General features: G+C 36.2%; 1 protein-coding gene across 4 annotated transcripts in view; it reads right to left on the bottom strand.

The window, feature by feature from the left end:
* CARMIL1 (capping protein regulator and myosin 1 linker 1) overlaps window positions 1-20,445 on the bottom strand; it is a 395,350-nt gene that overhangs the window by 60,956 nt on the left and 313,949 nt on the right. For all 4 annotated transcript variants that reach the window (XM_001366559.5, XM_007487849.3, XM_007487850.3 and 1 more), the window contains exons 25-27: window positions 15,182-15,310; window positions 13,540-13,671; window positions 2,867-3,042 (exon numbers count right to left, since the gene is read on the bottom strand). In XM_001366559.5, the coding sequence (XP_001366596.1) occupies window positions 2,867-3,042; window positions 13,540-13,671; window positions 15,182-15,310 (437 nt within the window). The remainder of the gene's footprint in view (window positions 1-2,866; window positions 3,043-13,539; window positions 13,672-15,181; window positions 15,311-20,445) is intronic.

Below are 20,445 nucleotides of genomic sequence, written 5' to 3'. Positions count from 1 at the left end.
GCTTGTAAGATTTTTATAGAAAATGGATCAGAGAAATGTGTGTCTGTGGTAGATGGATACACACAATGAAAATTGGGTTCCAGTTAGAGATTTAGAGTTGGAGGGGACCTCAGAGGACATTTGTTCAAACACTCATTTTGTAGGTATAGAAACTTAGGCCCACAGAGACTTTATCCAAGGTCATAGAAGAAATGAGCCTCAGTGATAGGAACTCAATATTAGTTCTCTGACTTGAGAGAGTTTTTCCCCCATTATGTTGTCCTGCTTCCCAATCTTGGGAATCTGAAAATATTACATAATAAACTTAAAAAAAAATGAAATTTGTCATGACCCAACTGGCTCAACATGTTGTGGGGTGTTTTTTGGTGGTGGTTGTTCCACAAGTTTCCAGAGATTTGACTGATATTGACCAAATTTGAAATTTTGCATCCTACTAGAGATAATCAAGATATAATAAAGAGCATCAGACCTGAAGTCAGGAAGATTTTGGTTCAAATCTGCCTTCAGATACTTCCTAAGTATGTCACCCTGGGCAAGTCATTTGGCCCCAATTGCCTGGCCCGTACCATTCTTCTGCCTTGGAATAAATACTTAGATAAAATAAATCCATTCTAAGTCAGAAAGTAAAGATTAAGAAAAAGATATAACTTTTGGTATATCCACATTGGAGGCTGGATTAACAATCATTAAAGAAAATGGAGCAATGACATTTTTAATGGGAAATTTTTAGGAATTTTGGAGGGATTTCATTGAAATGTTGAGTGAACCAGTAGTTAGTCTATAGCTCCACTCAGGTCTCTCAATTTCTCCCTTCTTTGAAATCTCTTCTTTGACCTTAGATTTTATTTCTTTACTGTTCAAAATCAGATACCAGAAGAAGTCATCAAAAGTAGCATATTAAATACGAGATACTCTCAAAACCACAGAATTCCTGTTTTTCCCAAATTGGATGACTTAAAATTATAAATATACTATCTTCTCAACTATCATGGGCCAGAACATCCTGGTATAGTAGAAAACATAGCAGAGACCTAAGTTCAAATTCTGTCTCTGGAATACATTACCTATGTGACCACTAAATTTTTTTGAACATCAATTTCCTCATTTGCAAAATGGAGACAATAATATAGGGACCATGTACCTCACAGAATTATTATGTGGAAAGAATTTTAAAGCCCTATAGAAATGTGACATTAGGGGGGCAGTTGGGTGGCTCAGTGGATTGAGAGTCAGGCCTAGAGACGGGAGGTCCTAGGTTCAAATCTGACCTCAGACACTTCCCAGCTGTATGACCCTGGGCAAGTTACTTAACTTCCATTGCCTAGACCTTACCACTCTTTTGCCTTGGAACCAATAAACAGAATTGACTCTAAGATGGAAGATAAGGGTTAAAAAAAATAAAAACAATTAAAAAATTTTTAAAAATGTGACATTATTAATCAGTGAATTATTTGTATTTCTTTTCTCTATTGTATCTTTTGGTGATGCAATTGCTTGTTAGCAAGCAACTAGTCAACTAAATAGGATAAGGAAGGAGAAGCAGTAATATGTAAGAGAAAGAGTGAGACCCTGGGTTCAAATCCCACCTCTAATACATAATACAGGCAAATGGCTTAACTTCTCTGATCCTTAGTTCCTTTACCTGAAAAATAGGAATAAGAATACTTATAGTGCCTTGCTCACAGGCTGTTAAGGACCAAGATGATATACAGATAAAGTCCTATATAAATGTTCCTCTCTCTCCCTCTCTCCCTCTCTGTCTCTGTCTGTCTGTCTCTCTCTTTCTCTCTGTCTCTGTCTCTCTCTCTCTCTCTCTCTGCTTCTCTCTCTCTACCCTCTCTCTCCCTATATATATATGTAATAAATTTTATATAATATGTAATCATTGTATATCATTATAATTAATATATATTATATAAATAAAAGGCCTATATAAATTACCAGAAGAGAATAAAACTCAAAGCCTGTCAATTTTAAGTCTTTCTTGAAAAGGATTGGTGGTGAAGTTTGTAATTAATGTCTAAAAGCTAATAATTACTTATTTTTAAAGTCACCCATGATTTTCATTGACCATTAACTCTTTAACAAAGACCACTAAGAATTGATTGGGACCAGGTGATAATCACCAGGATCTCTTAGCAAACAACTTGAAGGAAGGAAGTGGTGATTGCAGATACTAAAAGGGAATTTCTTTGTGAGAGCTGCTTTTAAAAGAAGCTTCTAAATTTCCAAAGGGAAACTTGTGTAAATTCCCCAAAAGGTCATGTTAGCATATATGTGATATCAGAAGCGACTTAATATTATGCATGTTCTAAAAGAGCCGAGGCCACACCATTACCGCAGTGGCCTCTCATTCATTGTCAAAAAGCACATTTATAGCTAGTGGATTGCAGTCTCAGAGGACAAATTGATTGGTCCTCATCAGGCTAATGATCTATGATGGCAAAATGTTAAAAGCTCATAAGCAGCAAATAGGGGATACATATATAAAATCCAAAAACTAGACGAGCAGATTAAGGCAAACCTAAATGTGACACAGAAATTCATGTAGTTTCCTCTTTGGGAAATATATAGGACCCATATATTTTTGTGTAACAATATGAGTATCCAGACTGGGGCTATTAGTCAAGCCCAAGAAATATGTGTATATAAACATATTGCATGATAGAAACATGCAATATGTGCATATATACCTGTGCATGTGTATGTATCTAATATATATTAGACATATAATGAGTCATCTATGAGTGTGGATGTGTGTACACATATATGTATGCACACATAAAGATTTTTAAAATACCTTCTTGCTCATTGTACACAGAGAAATGAGAAACTGCACATCTAAGAATTCAACTTTTTAACCAACCTAATTTTGTTAAGAATATCGATTCCAGACTGTTCCAATAGGACATTTTTCACAAAGGTACGTGGAATGGAAATCTTTTCAGTGCTGGCATGAATCAGGTCTTGTCGGATGTTCGCCTTTTTCATCACATTGGGGCAAAGATCTTCAGCGGCATCTACCATGGATTCAAGTAATGCCTGCAATGCAGTACAAGTGGAGGGGAAAGAGAGGAGGATGCTATCAGTATGCGCTACACCAGAACTTCCATAAAACTGAAAAGTCATTATGTGTGACTGGGAAGATTTTTGATAGCAGCAATATGACTGAAAGTCACAAATGAAAAGGATAATGGAACCCTGCTAGGAGAAGTATTAATCTGGCTGCTCCACCGTGATCATTACTTCCAAATGGTCATTGATCTCATGGAATTAGATTAAATCTGACATGTGCCAGAACTAAACAAGCTAGTGGCATTTTTAAACAGGTGTTTTAAAAATGGTGTGTTGTCAGTACTTTATGACAGAAAATGTTAAAAATGGTAAAAGCAGCATTAATCCCACACCTTAGCATTTTTAGTCTTTTTTTCCGGGATACTTTAAAAGTACGTTACTGGATATAAACACAAAGAGTATAAACATGATTTTAGATCTTTTGGGATAGGTCTCTCATGGAAATCCCACATAGCATTAAAGCAAGTTTAATCATTCTTTACCTGTGGCCAAGCAGCTTCACAGAAAATGGAAAAATTGCTTCCAAGTTTATGATTTGTAAAATAAAATGAGAATTCTAGGGATTCAGATTCTCATCTTTATAATCATTTCATTTAGAACAGTGAGAGGCTTAAAAATCTAAATTCCACTTATAAAGTAGCAATATCATTGAAAGAAATCAAGATACTATTCCAAGAAAGCTCAACCTTCCTAACAAAGAAGAAAAGAAAAGGCTAGGGTAGTTTTGTTTGTTTTGCTTTTTAGTATTTGCCATTTAGGACTGAACATTAGAAAGTGTCTTTAGGAAGAAACAAATCTTGCTTCAGAATAACTTCCTGGTAACTACTCTCTCCCTTTGTTCTGAGTTTTTCAGCTATGGATTTAGAACTGGAGGGATATTTAAAGATTAAAAAAACAAAACCAACTCTTATCTTGAGTCTTAGAATAGCATCAGTATTTTTTTTTTAAATCCTTACCTTCTGTCATAGAATGGATACTAAGTATTCCTTCCTTCCTTCCTTCCTTCCTTCCTTCCTTCCTTCCTTCCTTCCTTCCTTCCTTCCTTCCTTCCTTCCTTCCTTCCTCCTTCCCTCCCTCCCTCCCTTCCTTCCTTCCTTTCATTTTGGAATTAACACTGTATTCCAAGCTGAAGAAGGGTAAGGGCAAGTCAATAGAGGTTAAGTGACTTGCCTAGGGTCACAAGGCAAGGAAGTTTCTGAGGCCATATTTGAACCCAGGCCCTGCTGTCTGTAAACCTGGCTCTCAATCCAATGAGTTACCTAGTCCCCTCTCCTCCCCCAGTATTAATTCTAAGGTAGAAGAGCAGTAAAAGCTAGGAAATTGAGAATAAATGACTAGCCTAAGATCACACAGCTAGGAAGTGCCTGAGGTCACATTTGAACCACATTTGAACTCAGGTCCTCTCACTTCTAGACCTGATGCTCTATCCACTATGCTACAGAGTTGTCCCCACTCAAATATCTCTTAAGAGGCAATTAAGTAGTATAATAGACCTAGAATCAGGAAAACTGGAGCTCAAATTCTGGCTCAAGGACTAAATAGGCAAATGACTGTCTTAACTTCCTCATCTCTAAAAGGGGGATAATGATAGCACCTACTTCCCACCGCTGTTAGGATAAAATGAGATGATGTTAGTTAAGTACTTTGCAAATCTTAAAGAACAACATAAATGTCAGCCATGATCATTATAACCACCACCACCATCACCATCATCAAAGTAACCTTCTAAGGTCTGAAGGTAGTAAATAACTGAGCCAAGACTACAACCTAGATTCTCTTTTTGCAATTTCAGTGCTGTTGTCATCATATCTCATTACAATGCCTTTCCAAAAAACTCCCATGGATGACAATGATTATGAAGGAAGGCGGTGGGATATAGGAAGAACAAGAAGCTTAAGTTTCTGCCATCAGCTTGCTCCTAACTGGCTGTGTGATTTTGAGCCACTTAATGTCTCAGACCTTAATTTTTTCATTTGTAAAACTAAAGGGTCATTTCAACTATATTATTTCCAAGGTCCTTTTTATCTCTGATTGGCCATATAAGTAGGATGCAATATAGGCACTCCTAAAAAAGGCATTCAAAAGTAAATAAATAAGCATTTATAGGCAATCATTTATATTCTCCTCCTCTTTCCAATCTTGACACCATGAAGAACCAGTTCTACTTTATGTCATCTTCTGCAATCAAATACCTTGCTGCCTGGTCTTATCACCAATCACTGCAGCAAGGTAACTTCATGATCGTTCTTATTAAATTCTCTGTCCCTTTAACCACATCAGCTATTCTGAAACCTTTTACTCCATCCTACAATACCCTCTTCATCCATCTTTCAGCTCAGAATCTCCTTTTGTATTTCACTGAAAGAATTGAGGTCACTTGCTGAGAGCTCCTTCATCTCCCTCCTCATCTTATTTCCCTTTAATAACATCCCAAACTATCTCCTGCTTCACTCCATTCTGATGAGTAGGTAATCTTCTTGGATCCCATTCCCTCCAATCTTCTCCAGTAGATTGCTTCCACTGGCATCAAGCTCTTTATAATCTTCAACTTTTCCCAGTTCTTTCTCTGCTACTACAAATTGTTGTTAAAAAAAAGAAACACCCTTATTGACCTTCTATTCTTTGGTCCTTTTTTTCCACAGTTAAACTCTTTGGAAAAAAAAAAACTATTGACATTAAATGATTCCACTTCTCTTCACATTCTCTCCTAAATCCTCTGAAGTCTCTCTTTAGAGTTACCAATTGTCACTTGTAACTGCAAAATTAAATGTTTTTTTGCCTGATTCTTCATCTTCTCCCCTTAGATATTTTTTCCTTTTTAGTTTTTTTTTTTGTCACACTTCTCTCTATTCTCTCCCTCACTCCTCAGGCTCCTTTGATGAATCTTCTTCAATTTTATGCTTACTACTATAGAAAGCCCTCCACAGTTCTGTCCTGGACTCTCTTTTCTCTCAACACTCTCTTGTAGGTCTCTAATCAGTTCTTATGGGTTTAATTATCAGCTAGCTACATGCTGACAATTCCCAGATTTATATATCTGGCTCAAGTCTCTCATCTGAGTCCCAGGCCCATAATATCAACTGGCTAGTAGATTTCCTAAAAAGGATGTCCTATAGCCAATGTGGGGAACCTATGGCACACCTGCTATTCCCTTTCCACATGTGCCTGAGGACATTTCTTATATCACCCACCAGTGGGAGCACTTCTTCCTTTCCCTGTCTGGGGTAAGGTGTGGGGCTCACAGGTGGTATGAGGGTTGTCATTTGGGGACCTGGTCTTTAAAAGTTTCACCATCCCTGTCTTATAGGCATCTCAGACTCAAACTGCCTCAAAATGAACTCCTCCTTCCTTTGAAGCATGTCCCTCTTCAGAACTTCCCACCATCCTTTTGGGGATCCAGGTTCAAAACCTTCTTATCATCCTTGACTTCTTCATCTCATTTAACCACACAACTAATAAGTTGCCAAATCTTTTCCTTTCCACCTTTACAAATCTTCCCTCCCACCCCCCAACACACAAACCCTTACCTTCCATCTTAGAATCAATACTGTGTAATGGTTCCAAGGCAGAAGAACAGTAAGGACTAGGCAATGAAGTGTAACTGACTTGCCCAGAGTCAGGCAGCTAAGAAATGTCTGAGGTCAGATTTAAACCTAGGACCTCCCATCTCCATTTCTGGATCTCAATCAACTGAGTCACCTAGCTACTCTCTCCTCAACATCTCTTGTTTCTCAGCCTTTCCTCACTCACCTGCCCTAGTTCAGGGACTCATCACCTCTAGCCTGGACTATTATAACAGTCCCATAATTAGTCTGCCTTCCTCAAGAGTTTTCCCCACTCTAATTCATCTTTTCTACATTTGCCAAAGTGTTATTTCATAGGGATAATGCCACCTTCCATACACTAGTGGCTATTTATAATCTCAAAGACCAAATATAAACCCTTCTCTGGAGCATGTAAAATTTTTCATAACCTGGTCCCTTCCTACAACATTATTGCCCACTATGTGCTCCAGAAACTCGACATACTGACACTTGCTATTTCACGCAAATCTCTGCTTCCATTATCTCTGGAATCTCTTTGCACTTGCATTCCCAATACCTAGAAAACTCTCACTCCTATCCTCTGCTTCCTAGATTCCCTGAATTGGCTTTTCTCTGAAATGGGGCTGAACTAAGTCCCTTTAGCAGCAATGCTTTCCATATAAGTTTACCTTCTGTACCTGTACAGTGAGTGTTGGAACAAATTAGACTCTGAGGTCCCTCCAACTCTAAATTAATAACTGGAACCCAGTTCTCATTTGGTGTATCAATCTACCATAGACAGACACATACACACAAAACACCTCTTCTACTGGACCATTAAGTCCTAAAGTGTAGGGAACATTTTTCCTCTTTCTTTGTAAAATGCCTAATAGAGCACAAACTGTGCTGAAGTATCGTGTTCTTGGCAAGTTCCTGAGCTGATCCTGGGGCTTATGGAAGGTATTCTAAAAGTCTAAATACAACTTAAACCACTAAGACTTTGGGAGACTCTATCCACTACCTGAGAACTGAATGATGACATTGAACTGCTACTCCAGCCTTAGAGGGATGATCCCTTCCTGCTTTCATGTTTACTGCTATCCTCTTTCCCCTTCCAAAGAGGTAAAGAACCTATTGCTGCCTAGCAAGGGGATTGATCCTTCTCCTAACTTCCTTTTTCTCTCAGTCCAATGCTATAACAGGCTGGAACCTGCAACTATACTAGTGGCTCAATTTAAGAGGAGGTAGGGAAAGGATAATGAAACCTTGAAGTCATTCATCCCTCTGCTGTCATTCCTGCCTCAGGATCAATCTAACAGGTAGCATGTCTAGCTCAAGAGCAATTTCTAGAAGAGTAAGTATAACCAAATTCCTGGTATATCCCAATTCCTGATTTGGAATCAGGAAACATGAAATTTGAACTCTGACTGATATGATGTCTAAACCTTACAGGATTATTGTTTTAATACCTTAAAAACATGCAATCTATTTTTTAAAAATACCTTTAGCTCTTGTCTTGGAATCAATACTGTGAGGCCAGATTTGAACCCAGGACTTCCTGTGTCCAGGCCCGGCTTTCAATCCAATGAACCACCTCGCTGTCCCACTCGCCTTCTTGAATGTTCTCTTTTTACTAGGTTTACAAGACTGGAAAAGCTCCTGAGAATTGTGTAGTACTTGGTAATGAAAATGGATTAATAGCCTTAACTCTAACATTTGCTACCCGATGGTGTATGCATGTGAAGAAAGTCAATGACTTTTACTGTATCTACTTAAACACACACACACAAATAACATGCTAAGGTGCTTTGGAACCCTTTCTTAATATAAAGTGAAGAAGAACCATTTGCATTGGAAAATGTGTGATGTGAGAAGGAATTTGATTAGTGGAATCTCTTAGCTATACTGAGTAAGCACTTGCCTTTCTGCTATCCTGTTCTCACAAGTCTCTTTTCCAAGTGAATTTGAAATTTACCAGGGAAGTTTTTTCATGGAATAAACACCAAATGGGATCAGAAATTTCTGATTTTAAAACAAACCCTAAAACTCAAGTATCCAGAAGGGAAAAATGAAAAATGTTTCTTATGTTAAAACATCCAGGTTATATTTGTCTCCAGTGACTGTGCAAGTCAATGTTAACAAGGAGGAAAATATTACAGAAGGGAAAGAGAAATTTTTTAAACACACAACATGAATCACCTACGTCCTACAAGGCTTGATGTTCAGAGTATAACGTATTTATTCTAAAACAAAAATTTCCCTACACTCACTGCCATCTGGAAAAGGATGATTTAAAAAACAAAAACAGTAGGGTCTACCTGAAAGTTTTTTCATGATCCCCCTTTAAAAAAGAATTTTTAGTAGATTATTTAAAGTGTTATTTGAAGCTTACTCCTGATCAATCCCCCAAACATTACTATTACTGGCCATAGAATTCTTTAAAACATTTATTTTTATTTTTTTAAAAAAACTCTTAGCCTCTTCTTAGAATCATACTAAATATAGATGTTAAGGTAGATGAGTGGTAAGGGTTAGGCAATCAGCATTAAGTAACTTGCCTGGGGCCACACTTCCTAGATGTGTGGTCTGATTCAAATCTGAGGTAAGATTTGAACCTGATGGATCATCAAGTCAAACCTCCCATTTTATAGATGGGGAAATTGAGGACCAAAGAAGTTAAAAGGACTGTGGAACTTGGGTAGCACAAATGTTAACTTAGTACAGCTAAATGATTCCACTAATCAAATTGCTTCTTATATCAAATATTTTTCAATACAAATGGTTCTTCTTCACTTTACATTATGGTTACACCACTAATAAATAACAGCAATAGGATTTGAATGTTTTTTATTTATCTGTATATGTTGTGTTTCTTCCCCTTATTCTTTTTTTCCTAAACCCACATTTCTGTCTTAGAATAAAAGAATCAATTCTAAGGGGGAAGAGTGGTAAAGGTTGACAATAAGGTTTAAGTGACTTGCCCAGGGTCACATAGGTAGGAAGTATCAGAGGACAGATTTGAACATAGGACCTCCTATCTTTAGGCCTGGCTCCCAATCCACCGAGACACCCAGATTCCCCCTAAAATCTATTTTAAAAAAATATGGATGACGTAAAATAAACCACTATTTGTAGGTCATGAGGTGAGGAGAACAGATAAACGGGGTTTGTTGACATTTCATTCAGTGTCAAATAAGTCAAAAACAGAAGTCATTGGAAATAATTATTGTAGATTCATATTTTTATTCTTCTCTATATTTATATAATTCTGTGCTTTTATCTTTTCAAATCTGAAAGCCTTCCCCAATCTTACACCCTACAATTCTACATAATTTGAACACATAACTGCCTGAAATGTCAATGGATAGATATGGGAGCTCCCATTCCACTAATAGGGAGCCACTAAGAGAAGTGTGGAAGGAAAATGAAGCAAGATAAATCCCAGATACTTCACAATAGCCAGGAAAGTGTTTACCTTCTCTTTGTAATTCCCAAAGGCTTTTAGGATAGATACTGCCTATGATAGTTTTATCTACTGGAGGCACTCATGATTTCAAGAATGCATGGTTCCACTATGTATGGACAATGACTGTTGGGTATTTAATAAGTAAATTCAAGTCAACAAATATTTATTAGGAGGTTACCATGCGTAAAGCTTTGTGAGCATTTCTGTTGTTGCTACAGAAACAGCTGCTATCCTTAGGGAGTTTATAGTCTACTATGGGGTAATGAGATGGGGTACAACATGTACACAGGTAAGTTAATACAAATTAATTTAAGGAGGGAAAGGATTGATATTAAGAACAAGGGTGAAGAGGGGAAGACAACAGGAAATGCTTTGTATAGAAGTTGGTATCAAAGCTGAGGCTTGAAAGAAAGCAAAGATTCTATGGCAAAGGTAAGGAGAAAGTGTTTTAAGTTTTCAGAATGGCCTGTGGAAAGGAGAGGGGAGAGGATTATTAGGTGAATGACTCCTGTTTTGCTTTATGCTGAGTAAAAAATGGGTGTTCAAGAGTGAAGAGTTGTGAGTGTAGACAATAAACAAAGTGATCCTGAAATCCTGAACCTGAGTTAAGGAGGGGGGAAGGGAGATTGATGGGAGAGGAGAAGGAGGGAGGGGGGGGAGAGAGAGAGACAGACAGACAGACAGACAGAGACAGAGAGAGACAGAGAGACAGAGAAAGACACAGGAAGACAGAGAGAGACAGAGAGAGAGAGACAGACAGACAGAGACAGAGACAGAAAGAGACAGACAGAGAGAGACAGAGACAGAGAGAGAGATAGAGAGACAGAGAGACAGAGAGAGAGACACAGGGAGACAGAGAGAGACAGCGAGAGAGAGAGACAGAGAGAGACAGAGAGAGAGACAGAGAGAAAGAATTTGTGGATGACCCATACCAGCTATAACTATGTGGGATTACAATTTATTCCACATTGTAAATACAGTCAAACTGACCTTCATACTGGAAATCAGTAGAATATAGTGAAGACAACACTGGATTTGGAGTAAGAGAATCTTAGTTCAAACCCATTTTTGCTGTTTACTATCTTTATGACATTGGGCGAGTCACTTAAATGATCAGGGCCTTAGTATCTTTATCTATAAAATGTGCCAGTTGAACTAGATGCTTTCTGAGGTCCTATTCAGTTTTAAATAATGACCCCATCATTCTCATAGAGGGCATTTCCCATCAGTCTCTATCTCTCATACCTGGAGGGTACTTCTTATTCTCTTCAACCTCAAAGAATTCCCAATTCCCTTCAAAACCCAGCTCAAGAATCACTTTCTATATGAAACCTTGCCTTGTCCCTTCAAATAAGAGTGTCTTAAAAAAATTATTTTTTTAAAGGCAGTTAAGTAAAAACAACCAAAATTTTCAACCTTTTCTGAAAGCACTAACAACATTCCACACTGTAATAGATGATATTTGGAGGGTATATTTAATGGTATACTAGATAACTAATGGATCAGGTAGTTGTCTTCTTTTTGCCTACCCTCCTCCCTTTTATACTTCCCTTCCTTCCCTCTTCTTCCCTTCAGTTTCTCCTTCCCCCTTCTTCTTCAGCCTCCTTCTAAGTCACTCAGGGTGAGCTATGATGTTTCAGAGGAAACACAGCCTTTCTCTTCTTTATCTCAAGTAATGGTTTATTGGGGAAAACAGGAAAGATGGAGGATAAGGTAAGAGGGGTGGGATTTCCCTATTATCTACATTGGGTTTTAGGTTGGAGGATATTGAGAAATAGCAATTTAGTCACTAGCATGAAACAGAGCCAGTTGGAGAGAGATATGGACTATTGTCCTTCTTCTGCCTTCCAATCAGCCAGGTCACCTCCAACTTGATTATCCCAAGTCCCAGAGATAAACCCAGTTTCTTCCTTAAGGGTCACCACCACCAGCCCAAAGTCATCATTGGCTTGGCTCCAAACTGCTTTTCCGGTAACATTCCAAATGGAATTTTCCTTTGATTGACAGCTGAACAATCTCCAGCTTCTGTCCTTTGCATGCATGCCTTATAATTTCTCTCCTCCACATCACCCATAGTCTCCCATTTTTTTTAAACCCTTACTTTCTGTCTTGGAATCAATACTGTGTATTGGTTCTAAGGCAGAAGAGTGATAAGGGCTAGGCAATGGGGGTTAAGTGACTTGCCCAGGGTCACAGCTGGGAAGTGTCTGAGGCCACATTTGAACCTAGGACCTCCCATCTCTAGGCCTAGCTTTCAATCCACTGAGCTACCCAGCTGCCCCCTGTTCTCCCATTTTTTTGATGAAAAGGGAGTACATTTTCTTAACTTTTCTCCAGAGGCAAGGTTAGGTACTGTAATCATAAAGCAATCAGGTTTATTTTGCTATTCTGAAAGAAATATTCTTGATGGGACTAGTAATCCAAGGGTGACAGAATCAGAGTGGTATCTCTTCAATGAAGATAACTGCAGAGATCTTAAATCAAGAATTAGGCTTCGGGAGAAGTAACACTTCTCTGCTTCTGCCCAGAAGACATCTAAAACTATACTCATTTTTAAAAGTGCATCTGAAAATAACACATAAGAATCTCTTATTATGTGTAAAGAGGACAAGGGCTTTACCTCCCATAAAATCTGCATTTTCTCCCTCATTAACTTTTTTAATTTACTAAGGAAGAAAGTAATTAAAATATTGCATTATTAGTCTTGTTTTGCCCTAAATCTTCACATGTGGGAGCAATTTGGTTCCCCAGGCTAAATGCTTTAAAATTTTCATACAGGTACATAGAAAGAATACTTAAACAGGTGAGCTAGGAGCTTTCTAAATGCAGAATTCCTCCAGAGCTCCTTATGCTGAGAGACTGAGAAACTATTAGGCTCAACAGTAGAGAGGTTATGCAATTCCTATGGATTATTCTTCTAGGTTGCAGGAAAAGTGAACCATCATTTAGAATGGATGATTGCAAAGATCTTTCCTAAAGGATCTTTAGACTAGGGAGGGCACTGATCAATAAATAGCTACAATTATAGCTCAATAAATGCACTATGATGAGAAGCCTATATTTAGAGTCAGAGAACCAAGTTCTAATTTTAACTTTGTTTTGATACTTTACCTGTGTGACCTTGTGGAAGTCACTTAATAAGATCATTGGGTCTCAGTTTCTTCATCTGTAAAATCAAATGATTTGAAAAACTATGTTCTGAAAAGATCTGGCAAATGTGAGTTCTGAACCCTTGATGATCTTTTAAAGAGTGCAAAGAATGGGAGGAGTGACACAAGATAGAAAATGGGCCAAGAGGCACAATTTTCAATAAGGAAGTTGGGCAGAGAATGCAAATAATCAAACAATGGGTTTCATTTTTGATTCCTGGAAAAATATTAAAACATAAAAAGTACTTAATAAAATTTTAATTTTCTGTTACTAACATTTTTATGACCACTGTAGTTAATATGAAAAAAAAAAAGTAAGTCTAACCTTTAGCTGTTCATCCACAACCCTTGTAACTTCTCCAGCCATTGATTCTAATGTCTCCTCTATTGGACTGGATGATAAGCCATTGGCTCCTACCCATGATGCACCACCAACATGGTATAAATTTGGTAGCAACTGAAAAACAAACAAATAAAATACTTAAATAAATATCAAAAATCACTACATAAATAAACCTAGAATTATATCTTTCTCAAACCACATATTTTATAAGAAAAACAATTCAACGGTTGAGGTTGATCCTGGGAGTGATAGTCTTTTTTTGTTGTTGTTATTTTATTTTTTATTAAATATTTTTAAAATTCAATCAAGAATTTAATTATCTAATTAAAATATTTTTCACTGAACAAAATTTACTTTCTCACCTTTTTAACCTCTCCACTGGGGGTAAAAAAGATAAACAAACCCTTTGTAACAAATGAGCATAGTAAAGTAAAGCACAATCCTGCAATGGTCAAGTACAAAAAATAAATGCCTTGCTCCGCTTTAAGTTCATTATTTCCTTTAGGAGGCAGGTACCATGAACATTTGTCCTCTGGAATTGTGATTGGTCACTGGATTGATCAGAGTCCTTAAATCTTTGCAAGTTTTTAGAGGGTTTCTACAATGGATTTTTGTATGGTTTTCCACAATTGTGAAATTTAGGGGCTAAAAAACATCATCATCAGTTTAACTGTCTCAATTTAAGAATAAGGAAATCCCAAGAAGTTTTTTTAGGTCCAAAATTACACAACCACCATGGCAGAGTAAGACTAAAACATGGGTCTTCTAACTCCTATTTCAGGAATTATTCCTTGATACCACATTACTGAACCAAATTCTAATTTAGGAAAACCTCTCTCTGGGCCAAGTTGGGCCATCACCCATCACCAAGGGGTGTGATGCTATGGGACAGTAGTACAGTGAAACTCTGAACCAGAGTTCTAGTTTTAATTATCCCACTTTTTTTTTCAAACCCATATGGTCTGTCTTAGTATCAGTTCTAAGTAGAAGAGTTATACAAGTTAGGCAATTGGAGTTAAGTGACTTGCTCAGGATCACATAGCTAGAAAGTATCTGAAGAAATGAGATTTGAACCCAGGATTTCCCATATCCAAGCTTATTCTATTGTAAAGTCAGCTATAACTAGGGCAATCATAAATGAGGCGTTACTATGCTACATGGTTTCTAAAGCCTCTTTCCAGTCCTGAAATTTTACTACCCTATGACTTCTCAGAAGAATAATGTTCCTCAAGTCTTCAGTTCAAACTAGAGTTGACTCTTAGTTAATAAAGGCCTGGTTATCTACACTGTAGTTCATGTAAACCCTCTGGATTTTCTTTTTCCACCTCCATTTTAGTCATTTCGTACTCATTAGTCAAGAGAAGAAAGTAGAAATCAAAGAGGTCCGTTGTGATTATTATTTGTGGCTCTAATAAAATCTGGAGGAAAGATGACTGAAATCATTTGCCAAAAAGAAATCTGGGGGTTATTGATAGATAGATTTCAGTTATCCATGCAAAAGGAGAATCAATTTCTTATCAACACAGATAACAAAGAACTGGGTGTACTCCATGAAGGCCCTTATACCATGAATACAGTTATTTCTTTAATGGAAGATTTTAATATGGTTTCAAGTGATGCTTACCGTTTTGGAGTTCTTAGCATCACGCATAAGCCTTTCTGCTGATTTTAGGTCTTCCTGGATGGCATCCCCACCACAGTTTCGTAAAGAATTGAGATGGTCTTGTACTTTCACACATATTCTGTCAATCATCTAATTCATACCATGGAGGGAAAAAGGATAGCATACATCTGAGTTGGCAAAATATATTTAGATACAACTAATAAGCAAAACACCACAGAATGAAGAAGAAAAGAAAATCAATTAAGCAGAACTATAGGTGAACAGGGATGTTGCAGTTAAATTTTACTTCTTAAAAAAATAGGTCCCTTCCTCTTTTCATGTGCCAGTCTTAATAATGATGGTATAACAAATAAAACTGAATTTTTCTTTTAATCATTTAAGAACTTGCAACTCCTCAGTCATCCTTTGGGAGCATCAATTCCTGTTGGAGAATCAAGTTCAGGAGAAAATGTAAAAATAAATCTGGGTGAATGTTGCTGGACTCAGAGTTTGTTATCAAACACTACATTAACATAAGATTACTTCTGAATTGCCTCTTGCCTGTCCAGTCCATTACTATAGCTGCTAAAGAATCTTCCTAAAACAAACATATATCTGACTGTTGACTCCCCTTAAAAGCCCTCAGTGGCTCCCTTTGGCTTCTAGGTAAAATATCACCCCATTGGCTGTCATTTAAAGCCCTTAATAATTTTGCTCAAGGCTATCTTTCCACATTTTTGCACATTATTACCCATCACAGTCTATACTGCATGCAAAATGGTCAACTGGCTATTCTATATACTAAAAATCCTAGCTCTCTCCCTCATCTGTGCCTTTACCTGGACTGAACCTCATGCTTAGAAGGTACTCCCTTGACACCTTTACCTCTCAAAATCCTTGACTTCCTTTAGTGCTGAGTTCATGTGCCTCCTCTTCTTGAAAGTCTTGCCTGCGTCCCTTTCTTTTTCAGTACTCTTTTATTCCTTAAATAATCAAGTATACATATATGTGTATACATGCTAGATCCCTATCATGTCAGGCTCCCTGAAGAATTAGGGCTCTTTTAGAGTTTTATCTTTGTAAACTCTTTGTATGGAATAATACCCTGCAACATTTCACATTTAATAAGTGCTTACTAGATTAGAGTGGATTAAGCAGGATAAAGGGGAAAGAAAGATTTGTTTAACAGAAGATTCCATTTAGTATTCAGTTTTAGCATATTAAGATAATAACATACCTAAAATTATTTCTCTTCCCTGTTGTAATATATTCTTTCTTCTAAATTAACTATAACTGGATCACTTCCAGGATTTTCTAGGATTTTGTTAACATTTAAAATTCAGTGGAAAAAAACCCCACAGGTTGTTAGAGCAGTCAAGGATCCAACAAAAAAAGATAAAATTTGTTCTTTCCTACATCTGTATTTATTATGGAAAAAACAGCAATTGACACCAAAATCCAGCACAAACCATACTCTAGTACAGTGATGGTAAACCTTTTAGAGACGGAGTTTCCCCTCCCCCTGCAGCAAGTGACCAGCCTGCCCTACCCCACCCGCTCCTTACCCAACATAGGGGAGGGAGGAAGCACTCCCATTGGGCTGATAGGTGGAGGGGCAGGTGAATAGAAGAATGTCCCCAGTAGAGAGGGGGAGGGAAGTGGCCCAAGAACATGGCTACCCTCCAGCTCTACCACCTGTAAGCTGTCCACCTTACCCTCTGTGAGTTCTCATTGGGAGAGGCGTGAGGGTTGTGGAAAAATGTAGTCAGGCACAATGAAAAAGGGGAGGGGTGCAGATCCACCCAGGTCCCTCTGTGTTTCTAGTAATGAATTGGGAGGGAAAGGACGTGTGCCCACAGAGTGTGTTTTGCATACCATCTTTGGTACCTGTGCCATAAGTTCGCCATCACTGCTCTAGTATGTTTCTGAAGTTACTATTCTGTTTTGCAACAATCTATTATTTTGGTCATTCTTGTTTCTTTTCATATCAAACATACTCAAGATTAGTTTTAAGATTTCTACCTTATCTGATAATTCAGTTATATAGTCATACATATATTGTATTCTATTTTCATATCTCTTTCAAATCTCTTCATGGATTTAATCTCATTTTTTACCAGTAATAAATTGTTGTAGTAATTATTACTCTATATACTAGTGTTGAATCTTGCATTGCAAAGATTCCTTTTATTTCTATTTTTTTTTCATTATTGCTCTTGAGATCCTTGACCTCCATATGAGAATAGCTAGCACTTATATAGCAGTTATTCTTTGCCAGGCATTTAGCTAAGTCTTTTATAATTATGATTTTTTCAATTTTTTTAGTTCCATAAAGAAACCTTCTGGTAGTATGATTTGCATGAAATTGAATAATAAATGGATTTAGGTAATATTATCATTTGTATTATATTGGCTTGTCCCAATCATGAGAATTTGTAGTTTTCTAATTATTTATGTCTGTATTTATATAAACAGATATTTGTAGTTATATTTATATAGTTCTCATGTATATCTCAGGGATTAATTTCCAAATAATTTAAACATTTGGTAATTTTAAGTGGAATTTCTCTCTCAATTCTTCCTTATTGTTATTCTATAAAAATGTTGATTATTTGTGTAGTTTTATTTTATGACCTGCAAATATATTAAAGTTATTGTTTCAATTAATTTTTAGTTGACTATAGTTTTCAGTACACCATTATATCATCTGCAAAAGTGTTAATTTTTTCTTTACTTATGATTATTTCCTTAATTTCTTTATCTTTTCTTATAGCCATTGTCAAAAATTCTAGTACTATGTTAGAAAGAAGTGATAACAGACATTCTTGCTTCACTCTTAAAAAAAAAAAAACCTTACCTTACCTCTTATAATCAATACTATGTATTGGTTTTAAGGCAGAATAGCAATAAATAAGCACATGACTGGGAAGTATGAGGCTAGATTTGAACACTGGCCCTCCTGTTCCCTCCTCTATCTACTGAGCCACCTAGTTGTTCTTTTACTTCACTATTGAATTTACTGGAAAACTCTAGTTCTATTTCTTCTGGGTTTCTTGGGTTTAGATTTGTCATCTTTTTGTTTGTAATTTTTTAATCCACAACTTTTAATAAAATTTTTATTTTCAATTGCAAATTCTCTCCTTCCCTCACCAATTTAGAAGGAAAGAAATTCAATACTTATTATACAGATAGTCAAGGGAAATATATTTCATTATCTGTCATTTTAAAGAATGGTTTATACCATATACAAAGATAAACTCCAAATATGGATATGATCTAGATAAATAAGGTCACATCATAAATTAGAGAAAATATGGGAAAAAATCACCTATAAGATCTGTAGATAGTAGAAAATTCATGACCAAAGAGGGGATAGAGAGGATCTCAGAAGATAAAATGAGTAATTTTGATGTAAAATTTTAAAAAAATTTATACAAATAAGTCTAATAAAGCTAGGATTAAATGAGAAATAATTAGAGGGGGGGAAATTCTAGCAAGGTTCTCTGATAAAGGTCTCATTCCCAAAATATACAAGGAATGGACTGAAATTTATAAGAAAAAGAGTCATTTCTTAACTGACAATGATCTAAATAAATATGAATATATAGCTAACAAGGGAAGAAATCAAGAATATTTGTAGCTCTATTGAAAAAAAAAAACACTCCAAATAATTATTAATTAAAGAAATACAAAATAGAGCAAGTCAGACTGTATCTCATATTTATCAAAATGGCAAAGATGACAAAAAAGCAACATAATAAATATTGTAAGGGCTGTTGGCAACCAGGTATAATCATATACTGTTGGTGGACTTGTGGATGGGTATGATTGTTCTGTAAAGATATTTGGAATTATATACAGACACTAAACAACACATGCCCTTTGCCATAACTATACCAGTAATAAGTTTATACCTAAAAGATATCAAAGAAAGAGAAAAAGGTCTTTAATATACAAAAAATATTCATAGCAGCTCTTTCGGTTATGGCAAAAAAAAATAAATAGAAATTAGGCAGAAATCCATTAAATTAGAGATGAATAAACTGTAGCTTTTAGAAATCAAGAAAATGCATAATTTTAAAAAGAGATGGAAAGACTTTTATTAACTAATATTGTATTTTTTAATACTTTGTAGTATAACATCAATATTATAAAAATGAATTTTGAAGATATTTATAAACTGAGAAAGACTGAAATCATTACAACCAGAAAAACAATTTATAGAGTTAACAACATTATAAAAAGAAATAATTCTGAAAAATGCAAGAATTATGATTAATACAGTGAACATTCATAATTCCAAAGGTCATATTATCAAACATTATACATTATAGAGAAGTGAACAATTTAGAATTCTCTCTGTGTGTGATTTGTTAAACAATTATTGAAGGAATTAGTTTCATTTGACAATATGTAATTGTTCTAAGAATTCTTTTTCTTTATTTTCCCTCCAATAAAGTGGGGGGCAAGGAGAGAAAATAAATTTTTGTTAATTTAAAAAAAACACAAATGTCACTAATGTAATGATGGAGTTGTGAATTGATATAACCATTCTGGAGGGCAATTTGGAACTACGCCCAAAGGGCTATAAAACAATGCATAACCTTTGATCCAGTAATATCACTACTAGGTCTGTATTGCAAAGAGATTTTTTTAAAAAGGGAAAGGACCTATTTGTCCAGAAATATTTATAGCTGCTCTTTTTGTGGTGACAAATAATTGGAAATTGAGTGGATGTCCATTAATTGGGAATTGGCTGAACAAATTGTGGTCTATGATAATGATGGAATACTGTTGTGCTGTAAGAAATGATGAGCAGGATGATTTCATAAAAAGCTGGAAAACCCCACATGAACTAATGCAGAGTGGAACCAGGAGATCACTGTGCACAGTAACAGCAATATTGTGGAATGACCAACTGTGATAGATTTAGCTACTCTCAGCAATACAATGATCCAGGACAATCCTTAGGGACTTATATGACAAAGAATGCTATTCACCTCCAGAGAAAGAATATTTGGAGTCAGCATATGACTTTTCACTTGTTTATTTGGGTTTCTATCTTGGGATTTGGTTTTATAAGATTATACATTTACCAAAATGAACAACATGGAAATGTTTTGCATGATAATACATGTATACCCAGATCAAATTGCTTGCCACCTCTGGGAGGGGGGAAGAAAGGAGACAATTTGGATCCTATAGCTTCAGAAAAATTATGTGGAAATTTGCTATTGCATGTAATTGGTAAAAAGCATTTTTTTAAATAATAAAAAAAAATTCCA

The sequence above is a fragment of the Monodelphis domestica genome, chromosome 3 (genome assembly GCF_027887165.1).
Source record: "Monodelphis domestica isolate mMonDom1 chromosome 3, mMonDom1.pri, whole genome shotgun sequence".
NCBI lineage: Eukaryota > Metazoa > Chordata > Mammalia > Didelphimorphia > Didelphidae > Monodelphis > Monodelphis domestica.
Note: the sequence above shows the minus strand (reverse complement) of the source record. Positions and strands in the feature narration are given on the sequence as shown.